Source organism: Myotis lucifugus, unplaced genomic scaffold (assembly GCF_000147115.1).
Source record: "Myotis lucifugus unplaced genomic scaffold, Myoluc2.0 scaffold_28, whole genome shotgun sequence".
NCBI classification, from domain to species: Eukaryota; Metazoa; Chordata; class Mammalia; order Chiroptera; family Vespertilionidae; genus Myotis; species Myotis lucifugus.
This window is the reverse complement of record NW_005871076.1, coordinates 2,072,732-2,097,907: the sequence shown is the minus strand read 5'-3', so window position 1 is coordinate 2,097,907 and position 25,176 is coordinate 2,072,732. Positions and strand designations below refer to the sequence as shown.

General features: G+C 40.9%; 1 protein-coding gene across 2 annotated transcripts in view; it reads left to right on the top strand.

The window, feature by feature from the left end:
* Positions 1-25,176, top strand: part of KCTD16 (potassium channel tetramerization domain containing 16) — a 232,877-nt gene that overhangs the window by 69,196 nt on the left and 138,505 nt on the right. The window contains exon 2 of one of the 2 annotated variants that reach the window (XM_023751993.1): positions 3,745-3,753. The exons of the other annotated variant lie outside the window; for it this stretch is intronic. Coding sequence (XP_023607761.1) covers positions 3,745-3,753 — 9 coding nt within the window. The remainder of the gene's footprint in view (positions 1-3,744; positions 3,754-25,176) is intronic. 2 annotated transcript variants of the gene reach the window in all.

The window sequence follows — 25,176 nt, the reverse complement described above, 5'->3', positions numbered from 1 at the left end:
GAACTCCCTCCAGCCTCACTGGAGTGGACCATACAGAATATTGTTAACTAATCCCTGAGTTGCCAGGTTAAAAGGTATTGATCCATGCATTTGTTTTTCATTTTAAAAGGCTCCCAAACTTGCAGCTCATTCACCTGATTGAACACTCCAGCCTGTAGGATACCTCAAATTAGAGTTATCTAGAGCTTGGCTTTTGCCTTGACAGTTTTACATTAAATGTCTTATCTTTGAGTCTGTATTACCTTGCTAAAGAAAGTCAGAAAATGCCCTATGTTGTTGTTATTATTACTTAACTATTGCCATTTTTATAAATGGATATATTTAACTAGTAGATTGGCAGCTTCTTTTGAAATCTCCCCCTTTCTCCTTTCTGACCTTTGTCTAATCTCTGACTGGAACTTGTGAACATCTGTCTAGAATTAATGAAATGACCCCGTTTGGGTCCGAAATCAACTCAGCAACAGAGACTGTCATGCTTAGGAGCTGAGTGTCACTGATGTATGTGAAAGTAACAAGTGTAGAGGGGAAAACTCACAGGCTAATCCCTCTAAAGATTCCCTAAAGCAGAGACTTTAAGAGGGAAGTGTTAAAGGAGTGTAATTACTAGAATAACATATACATGTGGTTAAAACACTCGATGTACTGAGAGTAGGGACCTTTCTTCGAAGATTAGTTTGAAATATAATATGCCAAAGAATCCCCCTATGTGTCCCCAAGCCTGCCTGCTCCCTTTTTGCCTCCATAAAGGACAGAATTTGCTCCAACATATTACCTCATTCTTTGTACCCCTGCAGAAATTCTTTTATCCTGAGATTTCAGTGTGTTTACAAATGTAAATTAACAAGCCTCATCATTGTTTCTCTCCACAGAGATGGTTCATTTAAGTAACACAGAAATTTACCTAAATGGCCTGCTCAAGGTTACCTGAGAAGTCATTTGTATCACCTGGCAATGAATACTCAAAGTATAAAATATGTAGCAGCCTCATTGCAGATCCAAATTCATTATATCCTTTGGCAAGTACCACTGGAGGGATGAATCATCTTCTTTAATTTTTACAGCAAGGCTCCTACCTGTTGGCCTTTCCTCAGCCTCCCTGAGCACCCACATACCTGGAAACCCAGACTTCAGCCCTCCTCTGTCCTATCTTACCTGCCCTAAAAGCTGAGTGAGGACAGAACATGAATTTCTTAAAGATATTTTTTATGCATCACTTTGATTAAGTAAGTAGTTGGCAATGTTTTATTTTGTTCCCCCAAACTTTTCTATTTTTTAATATTGGGTTTGTTTCCACTCACTGTGCTAGACACAGGGAACACTACAGTCATGCTCCTCCCTTCATGGGAAGGACTGACATTAAACAAGAATCAGCCACACTGTGGTCAGTGCTATGAAGATGACAAACCTGACCAGCTGGGTAAGGTAGGTAGGAATGGATGGATCAAGGACATCCTCTCTAAGCAGGTGATATCTGAACTGAGGCCTGGAGCATGAGAATCAGACATTTCATTTTTATTTTATATTATTTTTTATATCTTACATATTTTTATTTCTATTAAAGTAAATGTCCATCTTTAATATACCACATAAGCAAAAGGATCGTGAGACCAAAAAGTGAGAAAACCACTGTGGTTTATGCCCAGCTGTGATTGGTCCATTTCCTGCTCATTGAGAGGGAATTACAAACCACTCCTGTGTGAGACCCTGGCCCGGCTGAGGTTTTTGTCCATTATAGCCCTGAAAGCTATTTGTGGTGACCTGTTGGGCTTAGACTAGTTAGCTTCTTTTTCCCATTTTATTTCCATTTTGTGTTTTTGTTTCCTCATTTTTCTTTTAAAATTTTTAAATTATTTTTCTTTTCTTTATTTTATTTTAGTCCATTTTTAAAAAATATTTTTAAATTTTATTTTTCTCAATTTTTGTTACTTTGAAGTTGCCATGTCTCATGATTTTGCAGCCCACTCTGCCAACAAGGAGTGCTATACTGGCGATTACCTCCTCCTAAACACCATTGGCAAGGGATCCTTGGCTGGGGTGAGATTGGCCCAGCACTTGTTGGAAGGGACAGAGGTAGTTGTAAAAGCTATTAGTCAGCGGGGCTTCTCTAGATTTTTTCAAGGAGTTTATTGTCTTAAGAGGTAAATCCCCCAAATATCATAAAAGTATTTGAGTTGATTGTCACTCAGGAAAAATTGTTTCTTTTTATGGAGCATGTTAGTGGAGGGTACTTAATTTGATTATCTGGAGAACTATGGACTATGGATGCATGACCGAGGAGGAAGCCCGAGCCATGTTCCATCAGCTGGTATCAGTGGTACAGTACGCCCACCAGAGGGGCATCGTCCATAGGGACCTAAAGCCAGACAACATATTTATAGACTGTGATATGACCATCAAATTGGCAGACTTTGACTTCAGTAGGGAATTTACAGACAAGAAACTGACCTCCTTCTGGGGCACCATCTGCTATTCGGCCCCAGAGGTCTTTCAGCATCAAACCCATGACGGCCCCAAAGTTGATGTATGGAGCCTGGGGATAGTTTTGTATAGGATGGTGATGGGGGTTGTGCCTTTTGTGGGGGACAACTTTGAGAAACTAAAGAAGGAAATACTGAGTGGACAGTTCCATGTACCATACCTATGTCAAGGGGAGGTCAAAAACTTTAAAATAAATTAATGACCCTCAACCTCAGCAAAAGACCAGAAGATATAATGAAGGACCCCTGGCTCAACATGGGTTAGGAGGAAGAACTGAGGTTGTACATTGAGCCACCCCGGGTGACTTGGACCCTCAGGTAGCAGAAATAATGAAGAACCTGGGATTTAGGCAGCACAAGATCCAGAGGTCAGTAAGAGGAAGAAAATATAATAATATTATGGGGATGTACATGATTCTAGATACCACAAAAACCAAGATGAAGGGCATTATCCATGCAAACCATCAGGATAATGCCCTGCCCCTCCCCAACAGCAGTGCTTCCCCAAGCCAAGAGGTTCAGCCATCAAGGTACAATACCCCAGCTGGTCTTGAAGTGAGGATTACCACTTCCCCAGCCAACCTGGAATCAAGGATCACCATTCCCCCATTCGTCCTAGAGTCGATTACTGCCACCCCAGCCTAGTCCTCCAGTGTGGCCCTGGGGGCTCCCTCACCACCCACAGCAGCAGCAGCACCAGCAGCAGTGGTGGAGCCCCAGAGGGAGCCACCCATGAAAACTGCCTCCATCCAAGCTGGGCAGCCTGATGGTGGGACCCAGCCTCTCACGCTGGCCACAGCCATGGTCAGCAGGGAGTGGCTTGGAGGGTCTTCATTTTTTTCTTAATATTCACAGGCTGTGCACTAACAAGCAGTATCTCCAAAGGACAGGAGTGAAGCCAAAGCAATTTTTAAAATTGTGGACGCTAAGGTAGGGCCACAGTCAAAGATGCTGGGGAGATCAAGCATCACTCCCTGCGTTTTAAATGTTGAACTTGATGCTGAGCTCCAGGGAGGCTTCCCATGTGGTGTGGGAGAAGAGCCAGAGGCTGGACGCAAAGCACTGTGGGTGAGAGAGGTGCCTGAAGTGCACGCTGTGCATGCAAGGTGAGAGGACTTGGTCTGATGGATGACTGCATGGGATTCACATCAGGAGGGTATCCAGCAGCTCTGTGGTCTTCAGAAGCATCTTATCCAAAATACCTGCTGAGCTTGTAGACTTCCTGGAGCCCCCTGAGGGTTTAAAGGAGAGGCCACCCTTGCTGAAGGTCCACCCCGTGGCTCCCACCTGAATGAGACTTCAGAGACTGGACTTTTTCTTGGGTCCTTTCTCCCTCCCCTGCCTTCTTTGCTCCCATGTTTATGGGAGTTCTTATTAAAGTACTTGGTTTGTCTGAGTTTTGTAATAAACTTGATGTTTCAGAAAGATGTATTGGGTACTCTGTTTTTCTTCCTCTGCACAGAACTGGGACTGTGCATCCTGCAGTTGGAGAAGCGTGCAGTGATGTAGTACTGGGACTTTATCAGGGGAACTCCAACAGGAACAAGTGTGGTTCCACAGGGAAAAAGCCAGCGCCCAGCATGCTGGGCAGGTTCCAGGCACCAGGGCACAGCAGTGGGTGAAGCGGGCAGAGGTCTCCTTTCTCATGCAGCTGATGGCCTGGGTGCTCTGTGACCTCAGCAGGAGTCACCTCTCCTGACCTCTTGGCTTTGCTCACTTCCCCCTGTGCTAGAGTCATTATCAGGTGGGCTTTCCCTGTCTATAAGTCAGACCTTACATTTCTGGGGGAACAGTGCTCCAGGCAGAGGGGGCAGTAGAACTAAAGAAAAGAGCTCAAGTGGGAAAGAACTTGACATTTTTCAAGGTGGTCAAAGCGTAGTGAGCTGGTGTGAGAACAGCAGGAGTTGAGGCTGCAGATGAAGGGCAGAGCTTGTGGGCCATGGAGGAGTGTGCAGTTTGTTCTGAGAACAGTGATCAACCCATGAAGGGTTTAAGCAAGGAAGTGATATGATCCGATTTATGTTTTAAAATTACTAAATTGTGGAGAATATTCTCCCTCTGCAAACATTTTTATCTGTCTGCATATTACATGATTCACCAGGCCGGACAGGTTTTCTTATAACCTCTGAAGAAAGAAGAGCTGGGAATTGTATGTTTTTCCCACTTTAATCCTTACCACACCTAGAAATGCAAATGAATACATTGTTTTAAAAGGGAAAAACCTTTTGTAGCCTCTGTGGTGCTGATTAATTGTTTTTTGTTTGTTTTTACTTTTTTCTTGAATTTATTGGGGTGATATTGGTTAATAAAATTATGTAGGTTTCGGTGTACAATTATTTTTTTAAAATTTAAATTCTTTATTGTTGAAAGTATTACATATGTCTCCTTTTTCCTCCATTGACCTCTCCCTGGCTGCTCCTGCCCCACCCCCACCCCAGAAGTGTACAGTTCTTTAATACATCATCTATACACTGTATTGTGTGTTCACCACACCAAATCAAGTTTCCATCACCATTTGTTTCCTCTACCCCTTCCATCCCCCCTTCTACTTTTCCCACTCCCATTTCCCTCTGGTAATCGCCATACTGTTGTCTATGTCTGTGTTTTGTTACCCATCAGTAGATGAATGGGTAGAAAAATAAGTATCATATGATATCACTTACATGTGGAATCTAATGAACTAAATAAACTAACAAACAAAATGGAAATAGACTCATAGGTAGAGAACAGACTGACAGCGGTCAGAGGCGAGTGGGGTTGGGGCATAAAATGAACTAATTAAGAAATAATACCCCCAAACTGATTCATTGTCTGGCATCACTGATTAGCTGATCTGCTTGCCCCTTTCCCTGAGGAACCTGGTGTTTCTCTGATTCTTTTAGAAATATAACTTTGAATTTTAAAATGGTAATACATGTGTAAACATGAATTTACATAAAAGGGCTATGGTTTTGTTTATTAAAAATTAACAATATAATGACTAAGTATTAAATTTTCCCTTGTGTATTTAAAAGTTTACTTAATATATATGTAATATTTAGTTTTTTATTTATTCAGTAATTTAAGACACATCTTTAATAAATGAAAGTCCATATCATTTCAGTCAGTTATAATGAGATGAGTGAAGCTTCCTTTTGGAAATTGTGCATTTAAACCCCTGTCCTTCTTTCTTGCCAGAGATACACACTTTCCAGCTCTTTGCACTCTTACCTTTCTGCTATGGAAGAATAAAAACATAAGAGGAAACAGCTTTGGTTCTATTGCCCTATAAAGCCAATAGGTGTAGGGAAGTGATTATCTATCATAATAAAAGCATAATATGCTAATTAGACTGGATGTCCTTCCGGACCACCTTCCAGACCAAGCTGGGGCTGTGAGGGAAGCCCAGGTCTCAGGTGTCTGCTGGCGGCGGGAGGGAAGCCCGCGTCCAAGGTGCCAGAGGGAAGCCAGTGCCGGCAGCCAGGGGAAGAAAGGCCTACTCTTGCACGAATTTCATCATTGGGCCTCTAGTTTACTTATAAAAATGGTACAGGAGCTGAAAATATCTATTTACATTTTCTTCCAAAGCAGAATGTCAGCATGGTATAACATTATCACCTTAATCACAAGCGGACAAGATGGTTAGGAAACAACTACAGCAACAATAACAACCACTCCACACCAAGATAGTAACCTGCTGTTCCACCCTCAGCTGCATGTTCCTCTACAGCCCTAAGGGTTTCTCTATTTAGGAGAAAATCACTTTATTTTGAGGTTACAAGGTGAGAGAGGTTGGGATTATGTGGTCTTATTAGAGCACTTTGTCAGGAAACGTAATGAAGGCAAGGGGATAGCTAATGATCTTGAAACAAAACTCCTGTTCATTCCTGCCAGCTCCTCTCAACCTGACTACCAACAATTTAAAAGACAGTCTCCAGGAAGACTGGGGTTCCATGAAGTTGGCTGTATTCTCTGTGCCTTAAACAGTGGTTGGTTCTTAAAAGCATCTTTAACATTGTTGAATGAATGAGCCACTATCATAATAACTAGTATTGCTAGATACCCAGGATGTATTTGGTGCTATGATTTACTATGCCAATTCCAGTAGTTAGTATAATCTGAATTGTCTCATTGAGGAAACAGGCTCAGAAATGTTAAGTGATGTGTCAAGTTTGCACAGTGATGGGACTAGGATTCAAAGCTACAAATGTCTGAGGTCAATGCTTCATTTTTTTTCTGTCCTATAGAATGAAATAGTTATATGACTTTATAAAGGGCTTTATACTCCAGTATTGTGGTCTGATGATAGTAACATTACTTAAAAAACAAATAGAAAAAAAAATAATCCACGTGTGTTTTTGGGATTGTGAAAAAGTTATTTCCTGAATGAATTGCATCTAAAGTGTTGGGGATATGAGCCTTTGGTAAGTGACAGACATTATTAATACTTTTAGACTCTGTTAGAATCGACAGCATATATGTATATGTATATGTATATGTATATGTATATGTATATGTATATGTATATGTATATGTATATGTATATCTGTGTCCATTGTCTTACATCTTCTTTTGTCACTTGTCTAACCTATCTTCACCCATCTGGCAGCTGGGGGCAGGCACTAGGTGCTCAGAGAGCACCTGTACTGGATTCCTTCTTCCCATCCTTTGCTTATATTTAGCAGCTGGGCTGACTTATGAGGTAAATGGGAAGCTGTAGTAAAGAGAGCCCAGAATATCTGCAGAAGGGAAGCAGAGGGAGACACCAAAACAGCCCTCCAGAAGGTGAGAATATCCGAAAGGTTTGTTCACCAGAGTTTGCAGTTTCCTGAAGCTTTATAAATAATTCAGGTGGGTGATGTTTTACTGAGAACTGCACAATTGCTTTGAAAGCCTGAAGATCTGATAGCATTAAAAAAAATTCTTAAAGAAAAACATCAAGGCTTTGACCTGACACCCTTCTCCAACCTCAGTGTTTGTTTCATTCTTGGAAAAAAATCAGTAGCATGCAAATGAGTTTGTTGTAATTGCCCACCTAATGTGTAAAATTTCAGCTTCAGTGTCATGCTAACAGGCAACGTGCCCAGAGTATATGAAACTAGTAAGCACTGGAAATTTCTTTTTTTTTTTCTTTACTGGCCAACAGTTGGGCACCATGTCTCTGAGAAGTCATTGGATCAGTTCTTTATTTAACCTCTCTGCTGACTTACATTCCCTGTCCAATGACAAAGATATTTTAGTCCATCTGTTCATTATTAAGCATGCATTTCCCACATAGCATTTTATTTTATTTATTTTTTATTGTCTCTGTTTTTTATTTTTCATTTTTAATTGAATTTATTGGGGTGACATTGGTTAGTAAAATTATATAGGTTTCAGGTATATATGTTTTTTTATTTTATTATTATTTTAACTTAAATTCTTTATTGTTTAAAGTATTATATGAGTCTTGAGTCTCCTTTTTCCCTTATTGACCTCTCCCCGGCTGCTCCCACCCCCCAGCACATGCCCTCACCCCCCTACTGTATGCTCACTTGCATGCATATAAGTCCTTTGGTTAATCTCTCACCCCCTCACCCTCTGCTTTCTCTCATAGTTGGAAAGTCTGTTCGATGCTTCTATGTCTCTGGTTCTCTTTTTGTTCATCAGTTTATGTTGTTCATTAAATTCCACAATTGAGTGAAATCATGTGATATTTATCTTTCTCTGACTGGCTTATTTCACTTAGCATAATGCTCTCCAGTTCCATCCATGCTGTTGCAAATGGCAAGACTTCCTTCTTTTTTACAGCAGCATAGTATTCCATTGTGTAGATGTATCACAGTTTTCTGATCCACTCATCTGCTGATGGACACTTAGGTTGTTTCCAAATCTTAGCTATGGTAAATTGTGCTGCTATGAACATAGGACCAGTCTTTCTGATTGGTGTTTCTGGTTTCTTGGGATATATTCCTAGAAGTGGGATTACTGGGTCATCCACTGATTTTTGTTTCTTGAGATACATGTCTTACATATCCTAATTGTAAAGTCTATTTCTTAATAGTCACAAGTGAAACAGGCCAGAAAATGTAAGTTATGAAATGCCATCATCACTCCCAAGGAGAGATTATAAAAATTTCTCAAAGATGGTAGATTTTCAGAGAAGATGGGATAGAACTGACTTAATGGTAAAAGTGTGGGCTCTGGGTTAGATGGCCTGGTTTGAGTCTAACCTGTACCATATATGAGCTGCATGATACTGAACACCTTCCTTAACCTTTCTGTGTTTCAGCTTCCATGCTTACTAACTGTAGATACAGTAGTTCCTACCTAAGATGGTTACTGTGAGGATTAAGTAAGTTAATAAATGGAAGGCACTTAGGGCAGGGCTGGCCCACGAGGAGCACTTTAAAATGTTTGCTGCTCTCAGTTATCCTGTTGTCTTAATACATTTGCTATGTGAGGCACTTCTTTCTACCTGGCACGCAGAATGAATGCAGCGAATATTAATTGAGTAGATGAATGGATGCTTCCTGGAGTTTCCACCCTGAAGCTGTGACTGTATATATTTCTGTTTTTCATTCTGCTTTCCATCATTGCAGGTTGTATTTAGGGGGTTGGTGCTGTCCTCCTCCTGTATCCTTGACTTTGCCATGCACAGAGGATGGGCATGGCAAAGAGGCAGTTTGTCAACGTAGGTGCCATTCTTTCCCTGAATTGACAGATTTATAGTGATCAATTTGAGCTGACATGACTTCGAGTTTTTACTTTTCTGCTTGTAAAAAGATATATCTCTGAATTGTTAAAAGATAAACTGAGGCCTATTAAAATTTTAAGAGTTTGAGCTAAAATCAATTTGAATCAGGCAGCATCCAATCTAGCAGATAGAAAGGAACTCCAAGGAGCTGTGCAGAAAGATTTTTATAGGCAGAAGGGCATCAGAACAAGAATGTGTACTAGGCAAAAGAGCAGGTTGGTTATTGCAAGGTTCCTCTCTCTCTCTCTCTTTCTCTCTCTTTCTCTCTTTCTCTCTCTCTCTTTCTTAAGAGAGTGTGGAAGAGGGGGAGAGAAACATGGATGTGAGAGACACATTGATTGGTTGCCTCCCACACATCCCCTCCAACCTTGGCTGGGGATGGAGCCTGCAACCCAGGCACATGCTCTTGCCCAGGAATTATACCGGAGACCCTTTGGTCTTAGGGCTGACGCTCTAACCACTGTGGTACACTGGCCAGGGCACAAGGTTCCTTTCCTTTAGATGATTGCTGGGGTCTATCAGGCAGATTACCTGACTAGTGCTGATCAGTTCACTTCTGATTGACTGGTGTAAGATTTCACTTCTGAGAGGCTGAAACTGTAATTAAATCTCCATTTGGTGACATGGGGCTTAGCTTAGGTGACTCCATTTTGGATTTGGTTGTTTTGTTTTTTATTGATGCAGAAGCACTATTTGCAAAATAAGCTCATCTGGAGTTTTCTAAGGGGAATTTCTTTCAATAAAAAGAGGCATAAAAACCACATGGGCATTTTAAGGAGAATTGTTAAAAGATAGTTTAAGAGAGAATTTCTGAATTTTTTCTCCTCCTCCTTCTTTTTTTCCCTTTCTCCTGGTATTCCTCTTCATTCTTTCTAATTCTTTTTCTCTTTATCCTCCTTCTCCTTACTTTCTCCCTTTTCTACCTCCTTCCCCTTCTCTCTCTTTCATAGAGTTCAAAGTGTGTGGTATTCATGGTGGGAAATCTTCGGGGAGCCAAGGTGCATAGGAACAGATAATATGGTTGAGTTAAAGGTTACTATATAATGGGGCAATTAATACTTGGAAAAGTAGGGAGGGGATAGATTCAAGACAGCTTGAAATTGCAGGCCATGGCAGGGTAACCCAGAGTCACTGAAGATGAGGAAGAGAGAGAATGGGATGTGTACTATTTTTTATCATTCTGAACATGAGGCCGTGATGTCAGTATTTCTCCAGAATCCACAAAAACTGATGTATCCATTCAAAGTCCTGCTTATTTACTCTTGTGAAAATACTAATTGAAAAGCGTGGATAGAAACATTCACTCTGCACTTTGTGGGGACTTGACCTATCTCTGAATTTAGCTTTTAAACTTCTGCGTAGAAGAAACAAGATGGGGCACTGGCAAGGAACAACAAAGAAAATTCTACCTTCCTATTTCCTCCTTCAGAGGCATGTGTCCAACCGTTGGTTATAACCAACCAAGACTTGTGTCCTCTCCTCTCTGCTTGGATTTCTCTACTGGTGGTCTCAATTCTGCCTTTAAGAACTCCTGGTTCAGAAGGTTTCCTTTTTCTTTCAGATTCTATTTTATAAGGAACTTTAAATAAAGTCCAACAAAGCCAAGGTGCTTCTGAAAGCCAACTCTGTTTAAATTGTACCCAGGTAATTATAATTTCCTTAACAGTGGCCATTCCTCTGGTAATATGTATTCACACTAAAAAAAGATGTTTGAAATTCTTTAACAGCATATTAAAATGCAAATCGGTCTTCCTATTAAAGATTTCTGGAAGTTCTCTGACAACACATTTAAATGCAAATTGCTGAAGTGTAGATGCTAAAATTAAAATTGGGAAACATAATACACCACCATGGAGGGGTCCATGCTCTTAACAGCAGAGAGGACAGCAGTGGTCCAGGCCCATTGCATTGTAATCACACAGCCAGTCAGTGACCAGGTCCGGACAACCATGGAGGGACACATTCTCACCTCCCAGGCACTTCTCTTCCATCTGCACTTAATTCTGTAGAATGGGGCTGAGCAGAGTGGGCTCATTGCAACCTGGCCACCAGCACAGATTCACTCTTCCTTCCTCACATGCCATGTGCCTAGACAGGCAGGGGAAGGCGAAGCTTCTGACCCATGGGTATTATTCACTTTGTGATTCTGTCTTGCTCTATGTACAGCTGTTCTGAGATTTCTTTTTCCTGATCTCTCTAGAACTGGATTTTTACAGGGAACAGATTCCCATGGCAACCATATAAGCCCATGCTTTCCTAATTCTGCTTTTGTGACACTGCTGGGTCCTACTCATTATTCCAAAGGGTATCACAGGATCCTCAAACTAAATTAGTTTTAATTCACTCTAAATTTGAAAGTAAATATGTGTCATTCTGTGGTTTGGGGCCAGTGGGTGGTGGAGGATGTGGGCTGAGAGTAAAGGGGGTTGGTAGGAGGGAAATTAAATAGTGATTTGCTCACAAGACTTGAACATTTAATGTTAGAGATCATTTCAGGACTTTGTGTTTGCTTAAGAACAATGTATACTATACTCCTAATTCATAAACATAGTTCACAGATTAATATTGTAAAATAACTTGGGCCAGGAGGAGTGCCTTTCTCGACAAGGCTGGTCGTTCCATCTTCTGACCTTGTTTTTCCAGACAACGTGCTTTTAGGGCCAGTCTACATGGCCATGGGAAAATTCCTTGATGGAATCGGTCTCTTTGATACTCTTCATTATATTCTCTGTTTAAAAGTAATATTTCATTATACAAATAATACATGAATACATTCTCCTCCAAGAACTCCTTTGTTTTAAACCCAGTCTTCACCTCTTCTCTTGAAAGTCAACCTTTGTTGTGAATTGAGTGTGTACCCTTCAAAGAAATTCTAATATATACCAAGTATATGTAAATATATAGGGTAGGGGAGTAGTAGGTTTACAGTTATTTGTATGGAAAATAATACAATAATAAATAATAATACAAGAATAAACTCTGTATTTCATGTATTCACAAGTGTAAACCTTCTTTTTCCCTCTCTGTATGTATCAGTACATGATGTGGAACTATTGTGTTTCTTTTTAAAAAAAGAAGTGATATTCTACAATATGATTTTTGCCTCTCAATATTTTTAGGGGGTTATCAATTTTTGCAGTTTTATTTGCTTTTAGTATTACTTTACATTATTATATCACACTTTATTTAGCCAGCCCCTTGACAATAGACATTTAGATTACTTATACTTTTTCACTATTACAAATAATGTTACATGTGGTTAATATTAGGTAGATGCTTAGAAATGGAATTACTATGATCCTAATTTGTCAAAGCATTTGCCCCTTTCTCTTAGCTCTCTGTATCTGTCAGAGACCTAGAAACATTCCTCCTTGACTAGTAGGTTGGGCTTTTCTGGAAGGAGAGATCTTATTCCCTATTGAACTTCTATTCCATATATCCGTGTAATTAAAATAACAATGCGGTAAGAAATTGCATCACAATGACAGACAATGTATCCTGTGTTTTATCCACAGTGCAGGTGACAGGGTATGAAGCAGAACTAGGAGTGAGAGAGTTAATATTTATGCAGTGTTGCTGCATATCCATAGATTCTCTATTCTTACCTGAGGGTGAAAAACTCACTATATATTTTTCCCCTCAGTGTTTATTTCTCTTTGGAAACTTTGCTGTAGGGCAGAAATAAAAATTTGCAATTGTATAATTCTTTGTGTTCTTTGGTGAGTCTCATAGTCTGGAAATATTGAATTAGCTGGTGAATTCAGGCAGTGAGATAGCTCAAAGCTGCTGCTGCCGCTGATGATGCTGATGATGCTTATGCTCCATTGGGCTCCTCAAAATCCTTGCTGAGGAGAAAAGCACCATAAACTGCTGAATGACTTCCTTGTGTAGAGTGCATGCTAGACTTAGAGAACAGACAGGCACTTGCATAGTGTAATATCCATCACAGACAGCTAAACTGAGAAAAGAGCTTAGACCAATACCCTCGTATTTCATCTAAGAAAACTGAATATTAGAAGTGATTTATCCTGTCCAAGATCACTTAGCAAAGAGTGTCAGGGCCAACATTATAAACAAGATTTTTAAATATTACATACAGTAAAATTCACTTTTTTTCCTTTTTAAACGTATATAGCCCTATGGATTTTTTAGGACTATAAAAAACATGAGGACATGTTTCTATTAATTAATTTTATTTATTTATTTATTTATTTTTAAATATATTTTTATTGATTTCAGAGAGGAAGGGAGAGGAAGAGAGAGATAGAAATGTCAATGATGAGAGAGAATAATTGATCGGCTGCCTCCTGCACGTCCCACACTGGGGATTAAACCCACAACTGGGGCATGTGCCCTGACTGGGAATCCATTTGTGATCTCCTGGTTCACAGCTGGACACTCAACCACTGAGCCATGCGGGCTGGCCTCCATTGGTTTTATAGAGAGAGGAAAGGAAAGAGAAAGAAAGAGAAGGAGAGAGAGAAACATTGATCAGGGATTGAACCCTCCGCCTTCTTTTTGGTTTATGTGATGATGCTCCAACCAACTGAGCAATACTGGCCAGGGCAGTTCTATGAATTTTGACAAATTCTCCAGAAAGGGGCCTCAGCCCTGGATACAGCACAGACTACCAGTAAGGAACAAGCACATCCCGCAGGAAATTTGAGGTCCTGTGAACATGGGAAGAAGGCCTTGATTTTAGGAAGGCAAAACAAGAGCTACCCACTATGTAGGCAATGTTGAGGAAGGATGGAAGCTATGAAAAGAAACCTTTTCTGCTTCACAGTGTGGCTTAGAAGGCTATTTGTGTGAGAAGGAAAGCTCAAAAGCTGATTTTCAATGACAGTAACAATTCTCTTGATTCCAGGGGAGTGAGTGAATATGCTGTTTTTGTAGTCGCTGATTTTAGCACTGACATGTATAGTCAATGCCATTCCCCAGTAAGGTTGAAAGGCACATACAAAAGATAAGCCATGCCTCTTTTTTTTCTTCACTAATTGCTATCTGCTGTATTTTGTTACTTACATAAAAAAAATAAGGAACAGATTTCAAGTTTAAAGGATTGCTTTTCAAATTAAAAAGCATATTAGATACAATTTTTAATGTCAAAATCTTTATAGCCGTGGGGGCGGGAATCACTAAGAATGAAAAGCAGAACACTGGTTGAAAAAGAGAATGTGGGAAGTGAAGAGGGTAGGCATTTCTAAAGTTATGGTTGTCCCTCCCTCCTCTTCCACAGCTCTCAACTTAAATTGGTTTCCTCAGGTTTCTGGGCTGAGTGTCCCAGGCAGAACCCAACCCTTAGGGCCTATCAGTGATAGGCAAACTGCGGCTCGGCAAACCGCGGCTCGCGAGCCACATGCAGTTCCTTGGCCCCTTGAGTGTGGCTCTTCCACAAAATACCGGCTCTTCCACAAGATACTGACTTCTGCGCATGGGCCACGAAGTTTCAATCGCACTGCACATGCGCGTCCGCACGTGGTGTTTTGTGGAAGAGCCACACTCAAGGGGCCAAAGAGCCACGTGTGGCTTGGGAGCTGTGGTTTGCTGACCACGGGCCTAGGTGATCATCTGAGATACCTCATCGCAGAAGCACCATCACTGTTCAGTGGACAACAGAGGCATGGAGCAGAGGAGCCTGGGGACAATATTGCTTCTCAGAAGATTGAGTCTCTAGCGGTCAGAGGGAATTTGGAGGGAGGTGTGAAAACAGCCTCCACAGGAGTCACATGTGATTGCTGCTGAAGCAGCTGCCCCACAAACGAAACATGTTCAGTGGCATGGAGCAGAGGAGCCTATTCACTCACTCCCCTGGAATCATGTCAAAATCTGTGATGGGGGAATCTCATTAGAAAACTATGGTACATCTACACAATGGAATACTATGCTGCTAAAAAAAAGGAAGGAATTCTTACCATTTGCAGCAGCATCAATGGAACTGGAGAGCATTATGCTAAGTGAAATAAGCCAGGCAGTGAAAGAAAAATACCACATGATCTCATTTATGGATAATAAAGAACATTATAACCTAATGAACAAAAAAAATAGTTACAGAGGCAGAGAAGCATTGAACAGACTGTCAAATTACAGCAGGAAGGGGGGGGTAAGAGACCAATCGAGGACTTATATGCATGCATATAAGCATAACCAATGGACACAAGACACTGGGGAATGGGGTAAGGGCATGTCCTGGGGGGTAGGGGAGGCCAGGGGAAGGTCAATGGGGGAGAAAAGGAGACATATGTACTACTATTTGTGATACTTTAAACAAGAAAATAAAATTAAAAAAAAAAAGAAACATGTTCTGGGAAACAAAGAGACCTGGGATTTAGGCAAATCTCTCAGATCACTGCAAATACCAGGGGGACCATTTAGCACTAGAGAAAATTTGAGAGTCTGAAATTAGTCCTAGCATCTTTGTTATGGATAAGAAGAAAATGAGAGATAAGGAATCAAATGCTTTAACATTTTACTCAAAGTCTGACATGTGGATTAGTTGGTATAAATGAAACTACTATGCACAACTTTCTTAACACATTGCAGACCAGTAGTTTTATTGCTAGCTTTACCCAGTGGCTAGATATGTTTCTATTGAACAATCAGTACAGAAGACGTTTTACATAAATGTTAAAGGCACACTTTACAATTAAATACCCATTGCATTTTGAAGTTATTTATTGCATGTTCTTACAAACTAATATCTTTTTAAAGAATTCTCGTGATTGGCCACAAGCCTTGGAACAGAAAAACACGAGAATTCTCATGATCCATCCACAGTGTGTTAATGTTCTCTCCTGCCATTTCTCCTACTCTGCCTGTTTTCTCTTTGGCTTTCTCGTCTGTTGCTGCTCTTTCCCCATCTCTCACTTCCGTAGTCAAGGAGCCTCAGTATGATTTGTATGCTGCAAATATCAACATGGATGCACATGCTCCCCTGTGCTGTTTCACCCCAAAAGATAAAACTACTGGATCACGAAAGAAGCACTTCTATTATAATCAAAAGTGCATTCATCATGGTTGTCTGTTTTGCAAACATAGGGCTATGGTTTCAAATGATAGTACTTTGGAGTGGTAGTCTGATTATCTGACATGACAACAAACTCTTTATTAAAGGTTCAATCCTTTTGTACGTTTTTGCCCATTTCTTCAAACCTCAGAGTATCAGATAGAATGATTTTTAGATGCACAATTTTTTGTGTGTGTGTTTCAGTCACAGGCCTGAGTGGAAAATGTCCTTATAATAGTGGTAGTCATACTAATCTTTTTCCCCCCTTCAAGCCTTCTGCTAATGGTGATGATAAATGACTTTTATTTTCCTGTTAAGGGATTTAAATCATTGGCATCATCACTGGGTGCTTCAGGCAGGAAGGTTTTTATTTTGTTTTGAATCATTGCCAATTGCCAGGCCTAATCTCTATATATAAAACCCTAATATGCAAATAGGCCAAACAGCAGAACAACTGAACAACCGATTGCTATGACGTGTGCTGACCACCAGGGGCCATGCACGGAACATGACGGGCATTGGCAGCAGGCGGCAGAGCGAGGAACATGGTGGGTGTCAGCTGTGGCAGGATGCTGTGGCAGGTGAGTGGGGGGTGCCAGACCACGGCGGGGCGCCAGTCCTGTTCTTAGGGTAAGCCTCTGTTGGTTACTGAAAATTCTTTGCTCCCGTGCACCGGGGTCCTACCTGGCGCTTGCACCTGCTGCCGGTGTTGGCCCCGCTCGCACTACTGCTGGTGCCAGAGCCACCACTTGCACCCGCTGCTGGTACCTACTGCTGGTCCCAATTGCTCAGTGCTGTCAGTAGGTGTGAGCTGCGTCTGCCGGCCCTGATCGTCCCTGAGGGCTTCTCCACCTTCCCCTGTTCCTGCTCTTGGCGCCCACCCTGCTCGCACCTGCTGCTGGTGCTGGCACCAATTGCAGGTGCAAGTGGGGCCGGCGCTGTCAGCGCTGTCAGCGAGTGGGAGCTGCGGCAGTGGGAGCAGGGCTGCTTGCAGACAGGGGACCTGGGGCTGTGGCAGGAAGGGCTGGGTAGGGGTGCAGAGGATGGGCTGAGACCCGTCCCTGGGCTCACCGAAGCCTCACAACCCACAGTTCCTTTCAAGGTGCATGAATTCGTGCACTGAGCCCCTAGTTTAATATAAAACCTGGAGGTTTGAGGGTTTTTTGTTTGTTTTGTTTTTAGTAGGTGTCTTTATGTCTCAGATGCCTTATTCGAGAGCATAGTCCAACATCATATACATCCCAAGTGAATGAGTAAAGATATGTCTTTTTCCTCTAAAAAGTATCTTTAGTTGTGTTTTTTTTCCAATTTAGTGAGTTGGAGGTACAGATGTAAGTCTGGATGAGCCTATAGATTCCCCAGCAGAGACATCATTGCAATTTCCACTGTTATTATGGGGAATTGATCAAGTTGCACTTAATTCATAAAAGTGAATGTCCAATTTCAAAGGGCTCTATGATTTGTGATAGAAAACAGATCACTTTATATACTCTTCTACCTCTTACACTGCAAGCCTTAGATTGGGCTGCACAATTTAACAATCCAATAAATAGTTATAAACACCTATCATGATCCAGCCACTGTGAGAGATGCTGGTGCTGAGAAGATGAATAAAACATTGTCCCCAAGGATAGGGGGTAAGGGTGGGGAAACATGTTATTACTAATGGACATCTGTATTGTGTGTTAGAGTTTTTCCATTTAATTTTACTCAAAAATAAGTTTTGTAAGGAGGAATTATGCCTTTATTTCTAATCTTAATATTAGGAATATCTGCAACCTCCTTTCATGTAGATTGGATTACCTAGAATTGAATGAATGATATTTCCCTCCTGTGATAATGTGGTAAGGACGGTAGTAGTAGCAATAGTAAGCATAATATTATGTCAGATACTTACTGAGCACTCACTGTGTACCAGGTATGATTCTAAATATATTTTATAATTTACCTCACGTTGTCCTTATGTGTTGGTTTAAGTCTTCCCAGAAGCAGATGCCAAGACAGGATTAGACATGCAAACATCTTGTTAGTAGAAATACCTGTGAGAGAAAACTAATGGGGAGGGAGCCAGAAGAGGTAGAAGGTCTGTGATGCGATTTTCACCTCATCTGAAAGAGAGAGGGAAGGAAGGTTAGGTGGAAGTCTCCTAGATTGCCATCAATCTGAGGAAGGTTATGCAACAGGGGCAGGGAGTCCTTGATTCACTATTAGCCATTAAAGCATCTCATGTCTTCTGGAAATGGGCCTGCCTTCATATCCTTCCTGCATTCTGTCGTTGGCCGGGGAAGTCTGTGCGAGATGGGGCATCAGTGCAAATGCTGCTGTGGACTTCAGAGCACAGCTGCCAGGCCCTTGGTCTGTTGACCACTTACATCCCCTGTGATTGGAAGTCTTTAGGTGCATTCTTACAGCCACCACACCTTCGAAGTCCCATTGGACTAGATATGAAAGCATTACTTAATAATCTGGGAGCATTGTCCATATGCCTGCCCTAACGATGCCTGCTGGCAGCAGTGCCCTCGGCAATAGCATCACTCTCTGATTGTATCACCAGAGGTGGGGGACCCTGGCCGTGTGTGTGGGAATGTCATGTGTCTCAGATTTGAGCATCTTTGATACCTGCCCTTGAATCCAGGTGAGGTGGAGAGGAATGTCTTTAAAGTAGTCAGTAAATCAAAGAATTCATTTCTCCTCTAGTTCTCCAGTAAGTTACATTATGTCTTTAGAGAGCATCCTGGTTACGTGAGTAGCTTGAAAATAGAATCATTGAAAGGGCATTTCCTTGGTGAATTTCCCCCCTTTATTCGTGGCATTAAAAATGGCCCCTTTAAAAAATTAACAGTGAGAATAAGTCAGGGTGTAGCATTGTACATTAGCTAACACCTTTCTCACATCACATAATTATTTCTTTTTTGTGTTGAAAACAATTAAGACCCAGTCTCTTAGCAACTTTGAACTTTATAATACAGTATTGTTGACTATAATCACTATGTTGTGCAGTTGAGCTCCAAAATTTACTAATCTACTAAACCCTCATTCAAACACCCTAAACTGCCGCTATGCCAATACCCCTCAGCTCCACGATCTTCTGCTCAGAAAGATTGTCCCCTGTGACATCTTGCTCGGCTCTCCCAGACTGTTTATGGTTCTTTCCTGTACTTCCTTAGAATCTCTTTAGAACTCAAGAAGTACTGATAATATGACAACCAGCATATTGTTCTGCGATTTGTTTAACAGTCTATTACTCCCAGGAGACTGTGTGACCTTTAAACAGGTTTTATGCCTTCAATTTCATGCCTTATATATGGTAAATAGTGGCTTGCTAAATATTTTAATTGAATTGCACTGAGCACGACATATTAAAAATAAGATCTAATTTTTTAGAGAGGCAAGTTTTGTCTATTTGTAGGAACTCCACTGAGTGTACCTTAAAACCATTAGACCAAGGACTCTAAAAATGAAATAAAACTCAGGGAATCTGAAAACTTGATTGGTATAAATTTTAATTAATTACCATCTTCAATTTATTACTTATTTTAGCTATGAATTTCATCAAGCACTGTAATATTAGCATATGTAGAAATTACAAATATTTTTGTATCATATCAATTACTTTTGAGTCTTGAAATGTTGTTTAAGGCCCTTCTTCAAAATTATAGTAATTATTAGAGTGCTGCTAGATCTTGCTATTTAATACATCAGTGAAGATACTTATATATTTCTACATACATTTAAATGGTTATTTTAAGTATTTTTCCATATAATTGTAATGCTTGTGTTTGATTTTGTGCATTTAAAAACCATATTGTGAGAAAAGCTTTGAGGGCTCTTCACCAGATTACTGAAGGGACATTTGGCATCAAATGACTAGGTGCACTGGAATTGTAAGCTCTATGAGGGCAGGGTCTGTGAGGGATGTTGAGAGTGTCCATGCCAGCCCAGTTCAGGGCAGCAGTACTTTGGGATATGGTGAGTATGTTTTTGCTGCGCTAATGAATTTCAGATTGGAGGCCTGGGTAATTCAGGATACTATTGAGTAGATCTTGGTTTGATAAAACTATTCTTGTAGAAGAATGGGTCTGGTTGTTCTATTTAGGATTGGTCGGAGGGTCAAACTCATTCAGAAATCTATCATAGCCCAGGTCTGAGCTGAGGAGGCCATCACAGATGGTGGCCTTTAGGATTTGAGATGAAGATATGGCCTGGCCTACCCAAGAAGTGAGATGGAAGAAACCATGAGAGATGAAACTTGAAAGTCTTTTTGGGGTGGGAAAGGGCGAGAGTTCAAATTTGATGATACTGTGATTGAGCTAACACAAAAGACTTGTAGGTTTTGATGCTGGTTTGGAGTTTCAGTGCGAAGCTAAGAATTTGAAAGATATTAGTAGAGAAGAGGTGAACTAAAATGAACAAAAGTAGTTGATTAATGGAAAAAGCAGAATGAAAGAAGAGGCTGAGAGGTAGGCAGGTACTTCAAATTAAATTTCATTTGAATCAATGGAAAGTTATCAATTTCCTTCTGCTGCCTAGCACTTTCGCTCTGCAGAGTCAGGATCCAAAGGGCAAGCCTGGCTCCTGGGTTGCACATATTTTAGGAAAGACTGTGTGGTCCAGGTTGGCCACAGACTGTGCAGCATACTATTCCTTTGCCCTTTTGAACACGAGTTGGTGACAATGAAGGCCATGTCCCATACACATTGTTACTAGTACTTAACTCACTGGGAGCTTGGCTATTTCCCTTTACTGGCCCAACTTCCCACAGCTCTCACAGCATCCAAATCCCACTCATGTTTTGACTGAGGCTACTCTCTGGCTTATCTCTTCAGTTCCTTTATCTCTTCTGTTGCATTCCCTTCTCTCCAAGGGTTTCCTCTCTCTACTAGATAGGTGTGGGCTCTTTCCCAGCATGTCTATTTTTACAACCTTGTACTAATTCTTTCCAGCTTTAATATTTTTTAACATGATATAGAAACCCTCAAACCCCTATAATTAGCTATTTCCCTAATTTATTCCTTTTGTGAACATTTAAAGAACCATACAGATGTCTGTTATTTAACATACCTCCTGTCATTGAATGGTTCATGTTTATTGTTTCTATAATATTTTTGTTGTGGCTCTTCTAGAAGTTTATATTTTTATTTATAAATGTTTGCTCTTACAAAGATGCTTTGCAGCTTCATTCTTATTTGTCATTATGGTCTCTGGCCCCATCCATTGCTGAAATTTAATTTGAAGTACCTTATATTTTTTATATGTTTTTATTGGTTTTGGAAAGGAAGGGAGAGGGAGAGAGAGATAGAAACACCAATGATGAGAGAGAATCATCAAACAGCTCTTCCTGTACGCCCCCTACTGGGGATCGAGCCTGCAACCCTGGCATGTGCCTTGACCAGGAATCAAACCATGACTTCCTGGTTCATAGGTCAACATTCAACCACTAAGCCCCTCCTGCTGGACTGAAGTAACCTTATAATTTTGACTGAAACCTGACCTATCTATAGAGACCTTCAAAAGCATTCATATTAAGCAGGAAAGATAGTAACCTACTTAGTAGACTGCATCTGGAATACCAATTCTCCTTGGGTCCATGCCAATTTCAATGATGAACTAACCACAAAAGCATAGTTTCATAAAACAAAATATCCATTTCATTTCATTAGTCAGTTTTATGGAATTAAACAAGGAGCCAATTACATTTTGCATATAATGTTGAAAGTTTTTTAGAGGATTATCTAATAATTTAACTAGAATATAAACCCTGCATCCTCTTAAATTAAAACTGTGGTGTTTTTTAAATGAATATCAATGTCATATCTTATTTTGCTTTTGCTGATGCTGAAATGAAAATAATGACAGAATAAGTGGAAACAGATTATCATGAATTTTTAAATAACTATTGACTTACTTTTAGTTGGTACCTAACAGAAATATGCTGAGAGCTCTATAATTCAGTGCAACTTGCTTTTTTAAAGACTTTACCTTTTTAGAGCAGTTTAAGGTTCACAGCAAAATTGAGCAGAATGTAGAGAGATTTCCCATATGTCCCCTGCTGCTGCACATGTATAACCACGTATTATCTGTCACCAGTCATACATTTGTTACAAATGATGAATCTACATCATAATCAACCAAAGTCCGTAGTTTACATCAGGGTTAACTCTTGCCATTGTATATTTTATGTTTTGGGCAAGTGTATAATGTCATGCATCCATAATTGTGGTATTACAGATTATTTTTACTGCCCTAACTTCTCTGTGCTTCACCTGTTCATCCCTCCCTCCCTACAACTCCTGTCAGCCAGTGATCTTTTCAATGTCTTAGTCATTTTGTCTTTTCCAGAATGCTGTATAGTTGGAATCAGATTGGCTTCTTGCACTTAGTAAATATGCATTTAAGATTTCTCCATATCCTTTCATGGCTTGCAAGCTCTTTTTTCTTTTTTTAGCACTAATAATATTCCATAGTCTGGGTGTGCCACAGTTTATTCATTTATTCATCTACTGAAGGGACATCTTGATTGCTTCCAAGTTTTGGAAATTATGAATAAAGCTTCTGTAAACATCTGTGTGAAAGTTTTCATGTGGATGTAGGTTTTCAATTCCTTTGGGTAAATATCAAGGAGCACAATTGCTGGTAAGAATATGTGTAGTTTGTAAGAAACCACCAAACTGTATTTTAAAGTGGCTGTACCATTTTGCATTCCCACCAGCAATAAATGAGAGTTCCTGTTACTCCACATCCTCACCAGCATGTGGTAGTGTTACTGGTCTGGATTTTGGCCATTCTAATAGATATGTAGTGGTATTTCATTATTTTAATTTGTATGTCCCTGATGATATATGATGTGGAGCATCTTTTCATATGCTCATTTGCCATCTGTTTATCTTCTTTTGTAAAGCATCTTTTAAGGTCTTTGGCCCATTTGTTAACCTGCTTCTTTATGCGTTCTTTGTATATTCTGGGTAACAGTCCTTTATCACCTGTGTTTTTTTTTGCAAATATGTTCTCCCAGCTGTGGTTTTTCTTTTTTTTTTTAAATCTTTATTGTTGCGATTATTACAGATGTCCCTCTTCTTATCCCCTTTTGCCCCCTCTACCCAGTTCCCAGTGGTGTCAGACCATACCAGATTACAATTCTACACATCCATAAGTGACACACTCAAGGGGCAACTCAGTGAGCACCAAATCCCCATTGAAGCAAGTCCTGCTCCATAGGGGTGTCTCCTGCACAGCAGCTCTCCCACTGTAGTTGCAGCTTGTCCTTACAGCTAATTGGCCTGGAGGTCAACTCCTCCCAGTGACACCAAAAGCAATCAAGTCTCAACTACAACAATACTGTGCTCACATCCCACAAAGGCATGCACTTAGAGTGCCCAGCTCAGGTCACAGGGGAAGCTGAGCCACTGGGCCTAATAGAACACCTATTACATGAAGCCACTCTACCAACTCAAGGAGACATATAAGCTCTACCCAATACCTGGAAACAAACATAGGGAAGCAGCCAAAAGGCGGAGACAAAGAAATGTCACAAATGAAAAAAATGGAAGGTGCAAAGTCAGCTACCCAGCTGGGGCCACCCAGCAGGAGCTACAGAGATATCTGCAGATTCCTCTTCTTTGTATTTGGTTTGGAAGTGCCCAGACAAAGCTGTGAAGTAAGGCAGGCTGATGCTGGTACCACATCTTGGGCCTTTCATTGATAAGTTTGGGGCTCCCTGACCCAGCTGCAGGTTGTTTGGCAGATTTTAGCCTGACCAAGGATAGGCCATTCATATGCAAAATCTGCTGCACACAGCTTGGGTGGGGCTGCAAATTGGATGAGGCTGGGTCTTAGGGAATCACCAGGGTGGAGCAAACAAAAATGGCTGCCAGCCAGCCCTGCAACTGGGGAGATCCCAGCATGGAACATTAATCCCTGTGAGCACTTCCATATGGGAGAAAGCCGCCCCCAAGTTCCTGCCCAGATGCCAGACAATCCAGTTCCTCCTCGTATGTGTCTGTGTTCCCCAGAGCCTCGCCCTGGTGCTGGAGCTCAGAGGAAGTGAGATCTTATAAATTCAGTTGGTGTGCCGGCCTTTTAAGAGGAGCAGCTGGGTTTCCAGCAGCCTCTGTATCACTGAGCCCCAATCTGCACTGGTTTTTATAGCCCGTAGTTCTTACTGACTCTAAGGACTTATTTTCCCAGTTCTGGGACCCTGGGCTGGGGGTCTGGTGTGGGACTGGGATCCCTTGCTCCTCCAGGCAGCCTCCACAGAGACGATCTCCCTCCCGATTAAAAAAGCGGCACATGTGGGTGCCGGACCAGCTGGTTCCATGCCTCTGTACCTCCTACCAGTTTCAGTGTGCTTTCTTCTTTACTTCTCTAGTTGTAGGACTTCCATTCAGCCAGCTTTCTGGCAGTTCTGGATGATGGTTTTCTGTATTTTAGTTGTAATTTGATGTGGTTATGGGAGGCAGTGAGTATAAGTGTTTGCCTGTGCTGCCATCTTGGTGTCTCCCCTCATTTTCTTGATGTTGTCTTTTGCAGAGCAGAAGTTTTTAATTTTAATGAAGTCCAGGTTATCAATTATTTCACTTGGGTTTTAACTAGATGTCTAAGCTGTATATTTTCTAAGATGCATAGAGATGTTTATGGACAAATTCACAAGATACCTAACTCTCTGGGTATGTGTGGGCATATTTGCAGATCAACATTATTTTTTCTTATGGGGGATTTTTTTTTTACATTATCAGGTTCTCTGACTCAAATTTTGCAAATACATCCACAATTGATAGAATTTATCATAAGTATGCTTGTTCCTGATCAGAATCTTAAGGGCCATAAGCCGGGGACGAATCCTTCGGAAATTAAACCTTTCCTCATTCCTTCTACGTGAAATCCTCAGCCCTAATTTCTTTTTGAATTTAAAAAGTAGATTTAGGTGGCAAAATAGTATAGGTAGCGCATGGTCTTTGGAGTTGGCATAACTGGGTTTACAT